Source organism: Ursus maritimus, unplaced genomic scaffold (assembly GCF_017311325.1).
Source record: "Ursus maritimus isolate PB19 unplaced genomic scaffold, ASM1731132v1 scaffold_11, whole genome shotgun sequence".
In the NCBI taxonomy this organism is placed as follows: domain Eukaryota; kingdom Metazoa; phylum Chordata; class Mammalia; order Carnivora; family Ursidae; genus Ursus; species Ursus maritimus.
Genome location: NW_024423453.1, coordinates 46,545,141 through 46,563,185, shown reverse-complemented (window position 1 = coordinate 46,563,185; position 18,045 = coordinate 46,545,141). Strand labels below are relative to the sequence as shown.

The 18,045-nt window shown below is 40.3% G+C and overlaps 1 protein-coding gene across 2 annotated transcripts in view; it reads right to left on the bottom strand.

The window, feature by feature from the left end:
• Positions 1–12,096, bottom strand: part of FNIP2 (folliculin interacting protein 2) — a 94,306-nt gene extending 82,210 nt beyond the window's left edge. For both annotated transcript variants that reach the window (XM_040626404.1, XM_040626405.1), the window contains exon 1: positions 11,255–12,096. In XM_040626404.1, coding sequence (XP_040482338.1) covers positions 11,255–11,658 — 404 coding nt within the window. In that variant the 5' untranslated portion in view covers positions 11,659–12,096. The remainder of the gene's footprint in view (positions 1–11,254) is intronic.
• Positions 12,097–18,045: the final 5,949 nt, after the last annotated feature.

Below are 18,045 nucleotides of genomic sequence, written 5' to 3'. Positions count from 1 at the left end.
AAGAGAAATGATGCTGGCATAGACTAGGTTGTAATAGCGGAGGCGGTAAGAAGTAACCAGATTCTGCGTAGCATTTGAGGGCAGAGCCAGTTGGAGTTGCTATGGATTGGGTACAGTGTGTAAGGAAGAAAAAAGTAAATAATAAAAAAAAGATGAGTCCCATAACTAGGACCATCAAGTGGAGAAGGCTGCAGGTGAGGCAAGTGGTTAGATATACAAATCTGGAGGTCAGGGAAAAAGTCTGGGCTGGAGTTATAAATGTGGGAGCTGTTGGAATACATGTGGTATTTAAAGCCAAAGGCTGAATGAGATCACTAAGGAAGTGAATGTGGGTAGAAAAGAGGTCCAAGGACTGAGCCTTCAAGCACGGCAACATTAACAGGTCGGGAGAAAAAGAGGACTCAGCAAAGGAGATCAAAATGGCGTAATCAGGAACCGGGAGAATGCTGGAGTAAAAAAAAAGAAAATGCTAAATGGGTTTTTAAATGAGACAAAGAGGATTTGCAAAAAAACTAGTGAAACTGATTACCTAAAGGGCATGGGGAAAAATAAAGAGGTGGGAACAATATATTTCAAACATATATTTCTATTGTTGAACCAAGTGAATGCATTATCTCTGAAGACATATAGACAAAACACTTTTTTAAATGTTAAGGAAAAAAACCTGCATTCATACCCTTTAAGAGGTGATTCAACCTACAGATGCTCAAGCTGTCTTCGGCTCGGGTCATGGTCCTGAGTCCTGGGATGGAGCCTTGTGTCGGGCTCCCTGCTCAGTGGGGAATCTGCTTCCCACTCTCCCTCTCTCTCTCTCTCTGTGCCCGCTCTCTCTCTTCCCCCCCCTTCTTAAATCAATCAATCAATAAATCTTTTTAAAAAAAAAAAAAAGGTGATTCAACCTAATAAAGACATTAGAGCTGGGAGGGTCTCTGTACCTTGGCTTCAGGTTTCCAAGTAGTGTAACACTTAGCGTAACAATCCCAATTAGTATGACACAATCCCAATTAGTGTAACACTCCTGTCTTCACCCCCACCTGCTTCTTCCCAGGGAAAGAAGAATGATTTCTGATTGATAAATTTTCCTTTTTCCTTTGGTATGTATCTGCCTGCAGAGCACACACAAGCTAATCTGATCCTCAACTACTCAACATCAAGTTTTATAGGGGTGAACCCGTATGTGGCAAGGCTTGTATGTGCCCTAGGCTGCTTATGACAAGGTGTGTGAACAGGTCTAATTCTGAGGTTATTTAGGCAGCTCCTTGTTGTTACACACACTAACCATTTTCCATATGTAGATGTATTTTGGTTTCTATCTATCTGACCAATTTCTATCTTTCAATTTTCAGATTCTATTGGGGAAGGAAAAAGGGTCTCCCTCAAATTTCCTACAAGGAAAATTATCTCCCAAGGAGATGTCAGAAATATGAACAAAAATAGGTTTCTTTCTATGCATTGTTAGCAGTCAAAAAACTGGAAACCTAAACATCCACTAGCAGAACATACCCTACGTTTTTGAAGACATCCACTTAAGAACATACTATGAAGTCATTAAAATTTGTTCTTGAAAACATTTTAATAACATGGGGAAGATGTTATACTGAATAAAAACGCAGATTATGTAACTTGATATATATAACGTTATCCAGTTAATATAATACAGCTTATATCCATGTACCAAAAAAGGACTGCACAAGGGGCACCTGGGTGGCTCAGCTTCTGACTCTTGATTTCAGCTCCTGTCAAGTCATAGGGGTTATGAGTTTCAGCTTCTGACTCTTGATTTCAGCTCCTGTCAAGTCATAGGGGTTATGAGTTTGGGCTCCAAGCTCATCAGGGAGTCTGCTTGAGAATCTCTCCCTCTCCCTCTGCCCCTCCCCTCACTCACGTGCTCACTCCCTCTCTAAAGAAATAAATAAGATCTTAAAAAAAAAAGGACTGCAAGAAAATAAAAGTATTAGTAGCAAAATTTGTGTGATAGCATTATGAGTAATTTGAATTTTCATTTTTATATTTGCTTGCATCTTCCAAAAGTTATATAATAAAATTGTATCATTTTGATAATCAGAAAAAAATATTTAAGGAAAATCTTCAATTTTAAGTTTAGTAACAATATAAAAGAAAAAGATGGAGGAATTTAAAAACAAAAGGGGAGGGGTGCCTGGGTGGCTCAGTCATTTAAGCATCTATATTCGGCTCAGGTCATGATCCCAGGGTCCTGGGATCAAGCCCCACATCAGGCTCCCTGCTCAGCGGGGAGCCTGCTTCTCCCTCTCCCACTCCCCCTGCTGGTGTTCCCTCTCTCACTGTATTTCTCTCTGTCAAATACATAAAATCTTAAAAAAAAAAAAAAAAAAAGGAAAAGGAAAAGGGGAGGGGTTGTCTGGCTGGCTCAGTTGGAAGAACATGTGACTCTTGATCTCCGGTTGTTAGTTCAAGCCCCATGTTGGGTGCAGAGATTACTTAAATAAATAAAAAAATTTTAAAAACCAAATAAGATAAATAAAAAGAAAAGGGGAAAGTAGCTAGCTTGACATAAATGCAGTCATGCTCTGGAAAATACACCTGTTAAGATAGTTTTAAAAATATTTCATATGCCAGCAATCAACAAGTGGAATTTAAAATTAAAAACATAATACCATTTATATTAGCACACTCCCCCGAAAAAGAAATTCTTTGGTATAAATCTAACAAAATATATACAATATCTATATGAGGAAAACTATAAAACTCTGATAAAAGAAATCAAAGAACTAAATAAATGGAGAGATATTCCACGGTCATGGATTGGAAGACTCAAGATGCCAGTTCTTCCCAAATTGATCTATAGATTCAATACAATCCCAATCAAAATTCCAGCAAGTTATTCTGTGGATATAAACAAATTCATTCTAAAGTTTATATGTGGAGGCAAAGTACCCAGAATAGCCAACACCATATTGAAGGACAAGAGCCAAGCCGGGAGACTACAACTACCCAACTTCAAGACTTTCTATAAAATTACAGGAACCAATAATACAGGATGGTCTGATGAAAGAAGAGACAAATAGATGAATAGAAAAGAGTAGAGAGCCCAGAAACAGATTCACACAATTACAGTCAACTGATCTTTGACTGAAGAAAGCATAGGTAATACAATGGAGAAAAGACAGCCTTTCCACAAACGGTGCTGGAACAGATGGACACCCACATGCAAAAAAATTAATTTTGACACAGACCTTAAATCCTTCACAAAAATGTAACTCAAAATGAATCACAGACCTACATGTAAAATGAAAAACTATAAAACTCCTAGAAGATTGCATAGGAGAAAAACCTAGATGACTATAGGCATGGTGACGACAACCAAAGCACAAGTCATTAAATAACTGATAACCTGGACTTTATTAAAATTTAAAACTTCTCAACTGTGAAGGACAAAAACAAAAAAATGGGAAGATAAGCCACAGATTGGGAGAAAATATTTGCAAAAGACATATCTGATAGAGGCCTGTTATCCAAAATATAGTAAGAACTCATAAAACTCAGTAACAGGAAAATGAACAATCCAATTAAAAAATAGGCAGAGATCTGAAGAGATGCCCTATAAAAAAGACATATAGATGGCAGATAAACATATCAATGATGCTTCATATCATGTATCATTAGAGAAATACAAATTAAGACAATAGTGAGAGACCACTACACTATTAGAGTGCCCAAATCCAGAACACCAACAAAACCAAATACTGACAAGCGTATGGAATAACATGTCATTCACTGCTGGTGGGAATGCAAAATGGTACAACCACTTTGGAAGTATGGTGGTTTCTTTCTTTTTTTTAAGATTTTATTTATTTGTCAGAGAGAGACAGCGAAGAGAGGGAACACAAGCAAGAGGAGTGTGAGATGGAGAAGCAGACTCCCCGCTGAGGAGGGAGCCCGAGGCGGGGCTCGATCCCAGTACCCTGGAATCATGACCTGAGCCAAAGGCAGACACTTAATGGCTGAGCCACCCAGGCACCCCAGTATGGTGGTTTCTTACAAAACTTAAACTTTTACCTTACAATGCAGCAATCACACTCCTTGATGTTTACCCAAAGGAGTAAAACTTATGTCCACACAAAAACCCACACAGAGATGTTTACAGCAGCTTTATTCATAATTGTCAAACTTGGAAGCAACCAAAATGTCCTTCAGGAGGTGAATGGATAGATAAATGGTGCTACACCCGGACAATGGAATTCTATTCAGCAGTAAAGAGAAATGAGCTATCAAGCCATGAAAAGACAAGGAGGAAGCTTTGATGCATATTACTAAGTGAAAAAGCAGCCAATCTAAAAAGGCTACAGACTGCGTGATTGCAACCCAATGACATTCTAGAAAAGGCAAAACTATGGAGACAGTAAAAAGATAAGTGGTTGCCAGGGGTGAGGGAAAGATGAATAGGCAGAACAAGAGGATTTTTAGGGCAGTGAAATTAATCTGTATTGATACTATAATGATGGGTACATTTCATTACACATTTGTCAAAACCCACAGGTGTGTAACACCAGAGTGAACCTTAATGTAAACTATGGTGTGGAGTGATAATGATGTCTCAGTGTAGGTTTGTCAACTGTAACAAATGTACCACTCTCATGCAGGATACTGATAGTTGGGGAGGCTGTGCAGTGTGATGAGTACAAAAACTCTCTGTTCTTGCTGCCAATTTTGATGTGAACCTAAAGCCGCCCTAAAAAATAAAGTCTATTTAAAAGGAAAAAAGTTTTTCAATTGTCCAGGGAACTTTTAAAATATAGGAACTTTCAGTAATAAGCACTAGTTTTTAAAGTTTGTGATAGGATTATTCTCTGAAGATCATTTTGGTCTGTTATAGTCTGCTAGAGAATGTCCTGTGAAGATGAAAACCAAGGACATTATTTGAGGCTTTGGATATGGCTATCAAAAGTCTCTGTCCCTGTTCAGCTGAGTTATAGGCTGTCTCCCCTCAGCTTGTCCACTCAGCTGGAAAGGAGAAGGTCAGCCCTCATATGCTGCTCTACAGAATGAGCCCACACCTTTCATATGGTCTGTTCTTCTCGTAATAGTTCTCACTAAGGTGTCACTGCCTTGAGAGAACAATGCTTAGATACAAAGAAATGAGGTTCTAATAATAGGAATTGTTGTTATCAAGCAAGGGCCAATGGGAGAGAGATTAGGGAGCAGACAACCTCCCACCTGCCTCTCATATCGCCCTGCACAGCTGCTAGCCCTATCTAGCAGCCCACCTTAGGCCCGTTCACAGTCCCCTGGAAGGACAATTTACTTTCTGAATCCAAATCATTTTTGCCCCTAGGCAATACTGTGCTTTTTAGGGTGCGCAGCAAGCATGATCCTGCCTTGGGATCTCTATCCTTACTAGTCCCTCTGTTGAGAATATACTTCCTCAAATATCCATATGGTTTGCTCCCTCACATGGGAAAGATTACCACTGACATAGTTCTGGCTCCATTGACTACCCAAGGTCTTCACATTTCTCTAACATCCCTGTTACTCATGGGTCACTGACAGATAATCAGAATGTCAGAGCTGGAAGGGACCTCAGACACCACCTATCTGATGGTTCCCAGACTTGACTCATCATTAGAATTACCCCAGAAGTTCTGTGTATTCGTTCGTTTTTTAATCAACAAAACTTCACAGGCTCCACTTCCACAAATTCGGTCAAGTGGATCTGAAACGGAGCTCAGGAAGCTACATTTTTTAAACCAGTTTACATATTTGACATCACTGACATTAATCTACCACTTCTATTTTTTTTTTAATATTTTACTTATTTATTTGAGACAGAGAGAGAGAGAGCACATTGGGGAAGAGGATCAGTGGGAAAGGGAGAAGCAGACTCTCTGCTGAGCAGGGAGCCCGATGTGGGGCTCCATCCCAGGACCCTGAGATCATGACCTGAGCCAAAGGCAGACGCTTAACTGATTGAGCCACCCAGGCACCCCCATTTCTATTATTTTTTTGTAGAAGAGAAAATAGAAGCACAGAGGTATGAGGTGATGTTCCCAAAGACAAAGTGAGTTCAAGGCAGAGATAAACCCTCAGATCCTAAGATCAGGATCGAGAAGGTCCCCAGATCAAAGATGCTTCCACTGTATCTGGTACTACAGTCTAGATTCTCCCATGTTAGAGTTAGATTTTTTTTAAAAATTAGTAAGTGAAAAAACTAGCTAAGCATTACTAAATTTTTTCTCTTTTGCGTTTGGGTAGGGTGGGGCATGCAAGTGAAAAGAAAGGGCCCATCAAGAAAAAAGGACAGCATTTCAATTCACATCTGTTCTATAAGGCCCTGAGAGCAGCTTGCAATTTTTTTTAACCTTTCTAACCTAGTAAGAGGAGGATTAAACCCTTCAAGATACAAACACTGATGGATGGACACGTGTCTCATATCCAATAACCCATATAACCTTGGGATCCCATAAAAGGGGAAGAAAACTGCCAGGAACCTTGGTGTTTCTAGAGCCCACAGACTGGATACCCTTTGGTGAAAAAAAAATTTTTTTTTTTTTTAAGATTTTACTTATTTATTTGTCAGGGAGAGAGAGAGAGAGAGAGCACAAGCATAAGCAGGGGGTGCGGCAGGAAGAGGGAGAAGCAGGCTCCCCCACTGAGCAAAGAGCCTGATGCAGGACCTGATGCCAGGATCCTGGGATCATGACCTGAGCCAAAAGCAGCCACTTAACCAACTGAGCCACCAGGCGGGAGTCTCCCCTTTGGTGAATTTTGATGGGGAGTTTAATTATAATCTTAGATTGGTCACAGGTTACTCCTCTCACCAATTCCCACCAGGGCTTGCTACATCATTACTCAGCAGTTATTCAGCTTTTGTTACTATAACAATAAAAGCATAAGGCTAAGCCACAGCCTGAATCACAACAGGAGTCATAACAGAAGAACCAGGAATCATGGACCTGTGTAGCCGCCATGTTCCAGCTCAGCATACAGCTGAGTGGGATTCAAGGGAAAAAGGCTTCAGAAGCTGCCCAATGACTTGGCCTCCAGACCCCGGAGCTGGAGTATCTTCATCTTCTGTCTGAAACACAGTCATTCTGGACATAATTAGTTATGGTAACTAATAACAAGGACTTTACCCTTTAGGTCATCAACACTTAGCAAAATAAGCCCTAGACGGACGTTACATGAGTTGTCTCTCTACATGAAGCAGGTTCACACTTCCTTCAAAACCCCTCTATACACAGGGGCTTTAGCAGGGGCACCTGGGTGGCTCGGTTGGTTAAGGGTCTGCCTTTGGCTCAAGTCACAATCCCAGGGTTCTGGGATTGAGCCTCACATAGGGCTCCACGCTCAGCCGGGGGAGCCTGTTTCTCCCTCTCCCCCCTGCTTGTGCTCTCTTGCACGCACTAATAAATAAATAAAATCTTAAAAAAAAAAAAAAAAAAAAAACCCTTTATACCAAGACTGCTCTGATTCATTCCCAAGAAGAGATGTGGCCTCAGAGGGAAAAGATGAATGTTTTTTAAAACCTAAATCAGACATAACTTTGCAGCAATACCAAGTTACCACTACATTCCTTCATTCATTCACTCATTCTCAAATTACATCTCTGAATCCCAACCATCAGCCAGTGGAAATAAACTCTTAGCGAGTCAACAAAAATTCCTCCTGGCACATAAAATCAGTGAAAAGGGAAGGAATGCAGAAAGGGCAGAAGAACTTGTGACAGCAATACTCGATGCGTCTGAAAGAGTCACACCCAGCAATTTCAACCTCTCTGTGAAGCTTGTTGCAAAGCACAAGACCATCAGCTGACTAGGGTTTGGTTTTTTGTTTTTGTTTTTTTTTTTTTCTCTACCCACTTCATTCAACCTGTCCAACAGCTACATTTTCTACATAGTATCAAAGCAGAATAGTTTTCACAGTGTTTCTAAGTAAAGAACACAATGAAAAACACTCTCCCCCCTTCCCTACAACCTGCATTAGACTTCAGCCCTTTCTCACCAAATTCTTCAGAATAGAATGCTTTGGTCTGTTGCCTTAGCATATCTCTCTCTAAATCTGTGACTATCTTTGTATTTCCTACTCAGTCATTCTAACTGCTATAAATAAAGACTGGTAGTAAAATCGCAGTAGGCTTATCTCTGTGAAGCAGTTAACTAGGGGCAAGAAAATAAACCTTCGTTTCTGTACTTCTTTTCTTGTTGAGCAATTACCACAAACAATCTAAGCTTCTTTCTTTTCTGATAGAATTGGTTCATCCGAATTGTAGACGAGTCGGATATATGCACTCATTAATTCTTCAGCCCTTCCTAGCCTGGTGATTCTAAAGCAGTACAAAGAGTCTCTGTTGAATCTAAATTCCAAGATATAAAACTTACAGCACCATTGACTCTGAAGTGCTTTGTTTCAGTTCCTCTTCTGTGTGGGTAGCGTATATTTCTCAAGACAAGGTTATGTCAAATTTTCTCTTGCCATCTGAGAAACAATGATTCGCTGATAAGCTTGGCAAATAATCCCAGATTTCTCACATGAACAGCCCTATGGTTATCTAATTTGCTGGCAAAGTGAGAAAAATCAAGTCATTAACAGCTTTGCCATGGTTGGTATCTTAAGGAAGAAAGAAGCGATTATGGAAGACTATATACCCAGTTTCCTACCAGTTACTGGATTTGAGGTAAGTTTTAGAGAAGAATTTATTGATCAACCACTTAAAATGTTTCATCAAACTCTGCAGGTTTTCGTTGATTCTGGAGTTTTGTGAAATAAATGAAACGCCAATATCTGTCATTCTAAAGATTAAGGACAAAGGAAGTGATATTAAGAACAACAGACTTCTATCCTGCAATGTTTCATTCTGCATGAACCATAACGGGAAAGATTAAAATGTTTCTTTCTGCACTGAACTGTGTCAGCTTTACACTGTGGCCAGTCACTGTTAGGTGTCCAACATGACATGACTCCTCTTGTATTTGTGGAATCTTTCTCTTCACCTTTAGAGTAACTGGAAAATCATGAGGAAAGACAGAAAAAAACAAAAACAACAACATAAAAAACAAAAAACAAAAACCTACTTATCAGTGTGATCAGCTAAGACCACCTAAAATTATTAATTTAAGATACCCAAGAGCAAAGAGGGAGTTGGAAGTCATACTTAACTGACTGCCTCCTGACTTGGACAAACAGGTAACTCGTGAACACTTTGGAGCCAGATCCTTACTTACAGTGTAAGCTCCTGTCAATAATTCACTCTACCCTTGAGACTGGCCCAAGTCCTAAAGAAATTCAGGAAACCAAACACAACACTGCAAATAATGAATACATTTTCAAGATCACAGAAAGGGGAAGAGAAAGTGTATGAGATCTACCAAGACAACTGGTCTTACTAGAAATGAATTCCAATTAATTGACAAGTATACGTCATCACCATACAGAATTTAAAAAAAAAAAAATCTCAGCACCAAAGAAGTAAATCTAAAGGAAGTTAAAATAAGAAAAGGCAATAATGGATATGAAATTTTTTTGTTAAAGTTTTGTTTAATTAAAAATGATTAAAATCCACTAAAGAATATTAAGCTCAGCAGAAGCTCATACAAAAATGTTTTCAAGTTAAAAAAAAAATTGTGTGGCCCTGAGTATTATTCTTATGTGGATGCTGTCTCCATCACCCCAAACACGTGTTTGGGGAATCTAGAACTGTAAGAATAACAAAAATAGGGACTACAAAAGGTCCTGATGCTACATCTTAGGATTTCAGAGGAAGAAAGGATTTTTTAAAAAATAATCTGAACCAACTTCACAGCCTAGGGTTAAAAGTGAGACCAGAAAAGCAAGGAGCCTCCCACATGGTTACAAGGCTCATGGGCAGCAGAGCTGGGTATCAAGATCAGGATCCAGACCGACTGGGTGCCAATCCATTACTCTTTCCTATCACTCAGCTGTCCTTTCCTGATAAGAAACAGATAAAAACAGATAGTATAAAAGTGAAATTCTTATCTGAACAAATGTATTTTTCTAATGTACCACATCATTCATTACCACTTCCTCCATAAATATCTCTCTTTAATTGAGTGGACAGCAAGTGACCCAACACCTATATAATTTCCACACTTCTCCCTAACTCTTCAATCAGCTGGGCTCTTATACTGGAGTAGCCTATACACTATTTTGTTAAGTTTCTACTAAAGAAAGATGATTTTTACACAACAGAAACTATATCCTGATTTTTAATCAACCAAGAAATGTATTGATGGATAAAGTTTATAACATGTTAACTGTAAGAAAACTGCTATAAAGAAAAAAAATAACATTTAAGTAAATTTAGAAACCTACTTTTACACTAACCATGAGAAGCAAGCTTAACTTTGTAACTTTGGCTCTCCTTCTACCTATCTGTATCAGATTTTGGAATGAAATGCAATTCTCGAAAGGATTTTTCCTTTTCCTTGATATGCAATAAAATTCTTTACAAATATGTTTCAGTTAAGAGCTATTACTAATTAATAAACTCTTCCAAAATGGATGACATAATCACCCTTAAATAATACAGCAAATACAATGTTCTCTTTATGTAAGCTGCATTATTAAAATCAGTTCAGCATAATACCATCCTTCTCATGAAAATAATTTTCCTGAAAACTGGACTCTCTCCCATCACCTTGCCTCCACCTACCATTCAAACTACAAAGTGAGAACTCCCAGTCCTGTGTCCCATCTACCAACTGCAGTGGTACTTCAGGACTGCAAGTCTTTCCTGATCATCTCTGTGAATAGTACTGTTCAAACTTCAACATAGGACAAGGACGTAACCATTTCTTGGAAGCTGCCTCCAGCATAAGTAACGAAAGTTAAGAAAGCAGATGGGCAAATAACCATGCCAGGATGCCTGGGTAGCTCGTGTCATGATCCCAGCATCCTTGGATGAGTCCCACATCAGGCTCCTTGCTCAGCAGGGAGCCTGCTTCTCCCTTTGCCTGCCACTCCCCCTGTTCGCGCTCACTTGCTCATGCTCTCTTTCTCTCTCTCTCTCTCTCTCTCTCACACACACATGCACACACACATAAACAAATAAAATCTTAAAAAAAAAAACAAAAAACCATGCCTACACCTTTTCTATACAGGAAATGACTTGTTTCTACACACCCACCACCCACCCCATATCCTACTAAAAGTACTCTTGAAAAACAACTTTCGGATCAATATAATTTCATCTGTTTGGTACTCAATGATTTAAATAAGAATTTCTCTGAGACTTTAAAACATAACTAAAGTTTCAAACCTGTTGCTGAGTTCCGTGTGATCAATGCCCCTTCCTACCCTGGCACCTTTTCGATACTTTGTGCAAAAAAGTGCCTTGTAAGTCCTCCCAGCACCAGAACCGGCATTACACACGCATCTGGCTGAATCCTGCCAGCCTCTGGGCCGATTTGCTGTCTTCACCGAGCTGCCACACATCTTCCGGGTGGTTGAACTTTCTTCTGGTTTATCCTGACTATCGACATGGACCTGGGACACAAATGCTGAAGATTCTTTGTTGTTTGAGGGATACTTCACACTGACCAGCCGTCCTAAATAATCACCGTACTCCCTATACAGTAGGTGAGGCGAGCTACTTGGCAGCAGCCTACTAATTTCCTCTTTCAAAATGAAAAAAAAAGAAGAGAGAGAAAAAGGAACATTCATACGTTACGTAAATTAAGCCTGCCAAAGTATTAGGAAGTCAGATGTATCCATCACGTTATAAAATACGCTCTCAGCAGGACCATTATAAACAGACAAATCCAAATCCCACTTCCTACTTTTGTTCCTAAGCTTGTACTCCGGTCAGCAAAAGACAAAACACTCAACAGGTTGAGCAGCTTGGTCTGACTCATTCCATCTGTGCTCCCCTGTTGGAGATTAGGTAGTAGTCAATTAATTGGTCACAAGACCTATTCATATGGCTCTGGGCAAATGCAGTGACTTGCCTTCAGCAGCAAGGTTGCACTGACATTGGCCACACCACCCTCTTTAATGGCTCTCATGTGAGCAAGTGTCAGCTGACAGGTCTTACTCTGCAACCTTGCAAAACTCTACCCATAGCAAACGAGGGAGATGGTTACACACAACAAAGGTAGGGCTTAATGTACAGGAGGTGATGTGGGGGAGTGAGAGTAGGGACACGTCCTTGCTTTAATACTATGTAGATATGTAAGAAAAATTTTATACACACACACACATATACACATACGTAAGGAAAATAATAGTAAATGAGAAGCCATAAACCCTCCCACAACTCTTGCAATGAATTCCCAATTTCCTGGATCTGTTTAGGCCAAGAAAGCTCTGAACACCAGAACGCAAGGACAAGTAGTTCAGTTTTGAATTATGACACTAACATACTTCATCTGTAAAATGAAATACTGCTACAGAATCTGTATGATTTTTCCATAGTACTGAGGTCATGGAAAAAGTAATTTTTCTTTAAGAAGAAATAAAAAGCATAGGTCATTAAAATACTGGTCAGATCTTGAAAACTATAAGGGATTGTCTCAACTCCTTTTCCTCTTCCTCATCCTTGAATCTGGCTGAAGAAAATATTAATAGATCCCTAAAATCTGATGAACCGTTGGCTGGATCTCTAGTGTCAGGAGGATTTATATGTGTCTTTAAACATGGCAGCGAAGTATTTCACCCCACAAGTGTGAGAAAAATCTAATGATATCAGGGCAGAGGCCTCAATTACCTTAAGACATTATTATCCATATGACCTTAAGTTCCTTTATAACAAATGCAAAAAAGATCTTAAATACACCCCCCCCCGAGAAATAAAGATTGCAACACACCTACAACAATGACTAGACTTCTCTGTGCAGTAATAAACTGACAGTGCCAAGATAAAACCAGATTAGTAGAAAATGAATTCATTTTTCCAGGAAGGGGAACACATTTTGACCTTAAAGCTTAACTGTGTGGCCACCATGTGATCATGGGTTCTTCTTTTTTCCCCTGTCTTTAAAATCACTTTCTCTTTTTAACAGAGAATCAGAAACTCACTTATGCAAGCACTGTAACTCTTCCATTTTAGGCACAGGGCAGCCGGATGAGCAAAGGCTGAAAGGAAAGCCTCCTTTTGCCATTATCATGCCCACTTCATAAGCGACCCAAGTGAGGCCCCAAATCAGTGTCTCCAATTCACCCAGGGTTTACCTCCTCCAAAATCACAGGAGAAATGAAAGTATAGTTTGTCAAAAAGAAAACCACAGGCCCCAAAAGGTGTCTCTCCAGCCAGACCAAGTCATCAAAACGGAGCTTAGTAACTAAACTGTGGTTTCAATCTCCCCCAGCATTCTTCTTAACATGTCAATCAGGAATTTTCAGCTAAGCACCAATGAGGAATCTATCACCCGGGTCCCCTCCCCCAACCCCCATAAAGCAAATAGAGGTGATCTGCATAGTAAGACCCCTGCCCGCCCTTTCTTTTTTTTTGCTTATACTTTTCTTGCTCCACCCTCCTTCCAATAAAAACTTTCCAGTTTGTACAACTCCTTGGAACACTCCTCTCCCTTTGCTAGGTGGGATACTGCTTGATTCATGAGTCATTCAATAAAGCCAATTAGATCTTCAAATTTACTCAGCTGAATTTTATCTTTTAACATGTTCAATGTTGATGGAGTAGGATCTGTAAAAATACCAAAATAACTGAATTTTATAAAATATGTAGAAATGCTCAGGGAACATATCCCATTTTTTATATGTGAAAAATAAGTTTTAAAACTGTAATCTCTAAAAAATATTTTTCTAGAACCTAATGAAAGAATATGAAACCCTCTTTTTATTTCTTCCTTGGGGGGAGGGGGGGTGTGGAGGCACAGAAGAAGAGGGAAAGAATTTTAACCAGGCTCCATGCCCAGCGTAGAGCCCAACGCAGAGCTCAATCTTACAACCCTGAAATCATAACCTGAGCCTAAATCAAGACCTGGACACTTACCAGACTGAGCCACCCAGGCACTCCATGAAACCCACTTTTTAAATACGTATTCTGAACAAATACTTAACCTAGTAGTGAGCCACAGAGCTGTTCGATCATCCTGATGTTTTACATTTTTTAAAGGCTTCAAATACTGTTATAAAAGGCAAATGCTATCCCCTATCCAGATGATGCAAACATTTTAAATGATCAGAACAATAAAGAGATAAAAATGACAACACAGTTACAAAGGATAATTGGATGAAATAAGGATTAAACTGCATTGGGAAACAGAAGCTAAAGCCTTTCGGTACGTTTCTTTCATTCAGCCAGCCATCTTTAACTAAACACTACACACCAGTCACCGTTTCTCCCTAAATTCAGTCAGCATACCTTTTACCCACCACTTCCTTGGTTGAGTGGTGCTCACACTACGCTCATGAACAGATTGCTGGACCTACCCCCAGGGTTTTGGATTCAGCAGAGCTGAGGTGGAGCCTGAGAATGCACATTTCCAACAAGTTCTGAGCATGCTGTTGCTGCTTGCCTGGGAACCACACATTTGAGAAACACTTCCTTGGTAAAAATTTCATTTTCCCCATGATGACTTCCTAGGCTGGAAGATCTTTTTCTCCTTGAATTCCTCTATGATTTTTTTAAAAAGATGTCTTTATTTTAGAGAGAGAGAGAATGTGAGAGGGGGAAGGGGCAGGCAGAGGGAGAAGAGAGAGAGAGAATCCTCCAGCAGACTCCCCCGAGCCCAGAGCCCTACAGGGGGCTCCATCCCAGGACCCTGAGATCATGACCTGAGCCGAAATCAAGAGTCGCAAGTTTAAACGACTGAGCCACCCAGGCGTCCCCCTCTATAATTTTTAACTGCTTTGCAACAGAGTAGTGTACATATCTTATGACCCTAACCAGATCATAAATTCTCTGAGTCTAAAAAGTGTGTTTTGACATTCATCTTTGTACCTCATATAGGTCTTACACTTGGTAGATGCTCAACAGGTTAACTTTGTGATAGCTTTAACGTAAATACTCAGTGGTATTAAACCTATGATACGAATCTACCTACAGCTAGCAGTGCGCTCCTTTTACAGTCTGAGGCATATTTTCTGCCCAAGAGGGTGCTTGTGCTTAACCGCATGCACTCTCGCTCATTTATTACAGCAAAAGTTCCTTTAGAAGTTCTAACATTTTGTGTTCAATCAATGCGACTCATGCAGTATAGTAACGTAAAGAAATTTAAAACTTGTAAAAAGTGAAAAAGCCACTTCCTCTGTCCCTCCCCTTAATAACCCTTAATTCCACAGCTCAAAATCTGATAAAACATAATAGAGATGTGTATCAAAACCACAACCATTGTACTTAAACGAGATGCCTCTATACCACTCCAATTTCCTTATGTTTAAATGCAAGTTTTTAAACTTCTTCGGTAAATGGAAAAACAAGTAATAATTATATCATCACAACCATTCTTCTGAGACATTATGAAACCACTTAAAAGCATAAAGTTGGGGGCGCCTGGGTGGCACAGCGGTTAAGCGTCTGCCTTCGGCTCAGGGCGTGATCCAGGCGTTATGGGATCGAGCCCCACATCAGGCTCCTCCGCTATGAGCCTGCTTCTTCCTCTCCCACTCCCCCTGCTTGTGTTCCCTCTCTCGCTGGCTGTCTCTCTCTCTGTCAAATAAATAAATAAAAAATCTTAAAAAAAAAAAAAAGCATAAAGTTGAACAAAAATCAAAATGGCTGCACTAACACTTCAGCAAAGCTCGGTTTCAGTAACCTCTTCCCTCTATTCTGCAAACCTCCACTCCCCCCTTCTGAGCCTTTTGTTTCAGGAACCCAGTCCCACCCTAAAGAAATGACAAAGAGGGCTATTAGCCGGTGCACAGTTTCTGCCAAAACCAGCTAGAGCCTGTATTTCCCTATAAACCAACCCCCCCCCCAGCCCCTTCCCCGGGGCTGCTTGTACTTTTTGAAGGCCATAGTCTGCAGCAGCCTCCTTTGCCCAGCAAAGCGATAAAGCTATTGTTCCTCTTTATCCCAAATTTGTCTTCATGTTGTATTTTGGCTCCAAAGCATGGAGGTCAGTTTTCAACAACAATCAGAGCAGCTCATACAGTAGCTAAGAGAAAGGTAATCTTCAGATCTTCAGTGCCCCCAAATTCTGTTCTGTCCCTCAATCTGATCTTCCTTTTTTCTCAATCTTCCCTTTCCTGAAATGACATCATACTCATGTAGGTACCCATCCTATGACTCATTATCACGCTGGACATCCTGATCTTAAATACTAACTAACAATACGTAGAAAATTTATCATCATCCCTATTTGCAATGCTACTCATGGTAAAGTTCTCTATTTCCTTCACACAGTTGGGCCCTGTTTCCCCATTTAGGAAAATATCTGCAGTCTCTGCCTGGACTCCCACACTCCACCTGCAGTTCAATGCATTGACTGGAACTGCTGCTGTCCCCACAGATACTTTCACAATGCACATGAACTTTATCAGCTGTTAGAGGGGAGGATTAGGGAAGTGTGGAAGTATGGTGAGGTCACATGACAGATGTAAGGAAGGAAGACGACTGGTTCAACTTTTTTTTTTTTTTTTTTTTTTTTAAGTAAACTCTACCCCCCAACATGGGGCTCGGACTCACAACCAGGAGATCAAGAGTCACATGCTCTACTACTGACAGAGCCAGCCCGGTGCCCATGGTTCAACTTTTTTTTTTTTTAAAGATTTTATTTATTTATTCGACAGAGATAGAGACAGCCAGCGAGAGAGGGAACACAAGCAGGGGGAGTGGGAGAGGAAGAAGCAGGCTCACAGCAGAGGAGCCTGACGTGGGGCTCGATCCCATAACGCCGGGATCACGCCCTGAGCCAAAGGCAGACACTTAACCGCTGTGCCACCCAGGCGCCCCATCATGGTTCAACTTTTTAACCTATATGTGTATTACTTCCAATCTCATAGCCAGTACTAAGTAGTCCTAGAGAAGAGTGCTAAGTTTGAGAGTCCAGAAATGGTGTTAAGTATCATTCGGAATACACAAGGCCACTATATGGTACTGAGGATACTAGTCCAATCCCTTTTTTTGCCATTGGCCAAAATCTCTAATCAACCCGAACACTATTTCCTGTTGTGCCCAGACTCCTCTGCAAATGCTTTCTTCTTATTATTAACATATAATGTATTACTTGTTTCAGGGGTACAGGTCTGTGATTCATCAGTCTTACACAATTCACAGCGCTCACCATAGCACATACCCTCCCCAGTGCCCATCACCCGGCCACCCCATCCCTCCCACCCACCTCCACTCCAGCAACCCTCAGTTTGTTTCCAGAAATTAAGAGTCTCTTATGGTTTGTCTCCCTCTCTGGTTTCTTCTTGTTTCATTTTTTCCTCTCTTCCGCTATGATCCTCTGCCTTGTTTCTCAAATTTCACATATCAGTGAGATCATGTGATAATTGTCTTTCTCTGACTGACTTATTTTGCTTAGCATAATACCCTGTAGTTCCATCCACGTTGTTGCAAATAACAAGATTTCATTTTTTGATGGCTGCATAATATTCCATTGTATATATATCTACCACATCTTCTTTATCCATTCATTTATCGATGGACATCTCGGCTCTTCCCATAGTTTGGCTATTGTGGATATTCTGCAAATACTTTCAATGCAGTGTTCCAGGGACCCACTGCAGCTCAAAAGATTTGGTATCTGAGGAAAAATCCATTCCCATACCTGATTTAGAGTCGGGACAATTAAAGTCAGGAAGGTTTCGGGTAAGCATGCATTTCTTCATTCCCTTGACTTCACACTCTTCAGGTGATAAAAACAGTGACCACTATATGTAATGAAAAATTAACTCGAAAGTCACAAATGAGAGAGAAAAAATGAAGGCCTAACATCGTTCCCAAAAAATCCAGTCTAATTATTCTTATCTACTATATCTTTCTCTAAAGAATCGTTCTCTGGGGCTCCTGGGTGGCTCAGTCAGTTAAGCGTCCAACTCCTGATTTCAGCTCCGGTCATGATCTCGGGGTCATGGGATGGAGCCCTGCATCGGGCTCTGAGCTCTGTGTAGAGTCTGCTTGTCCTTCTCCCTCTGCTCCTG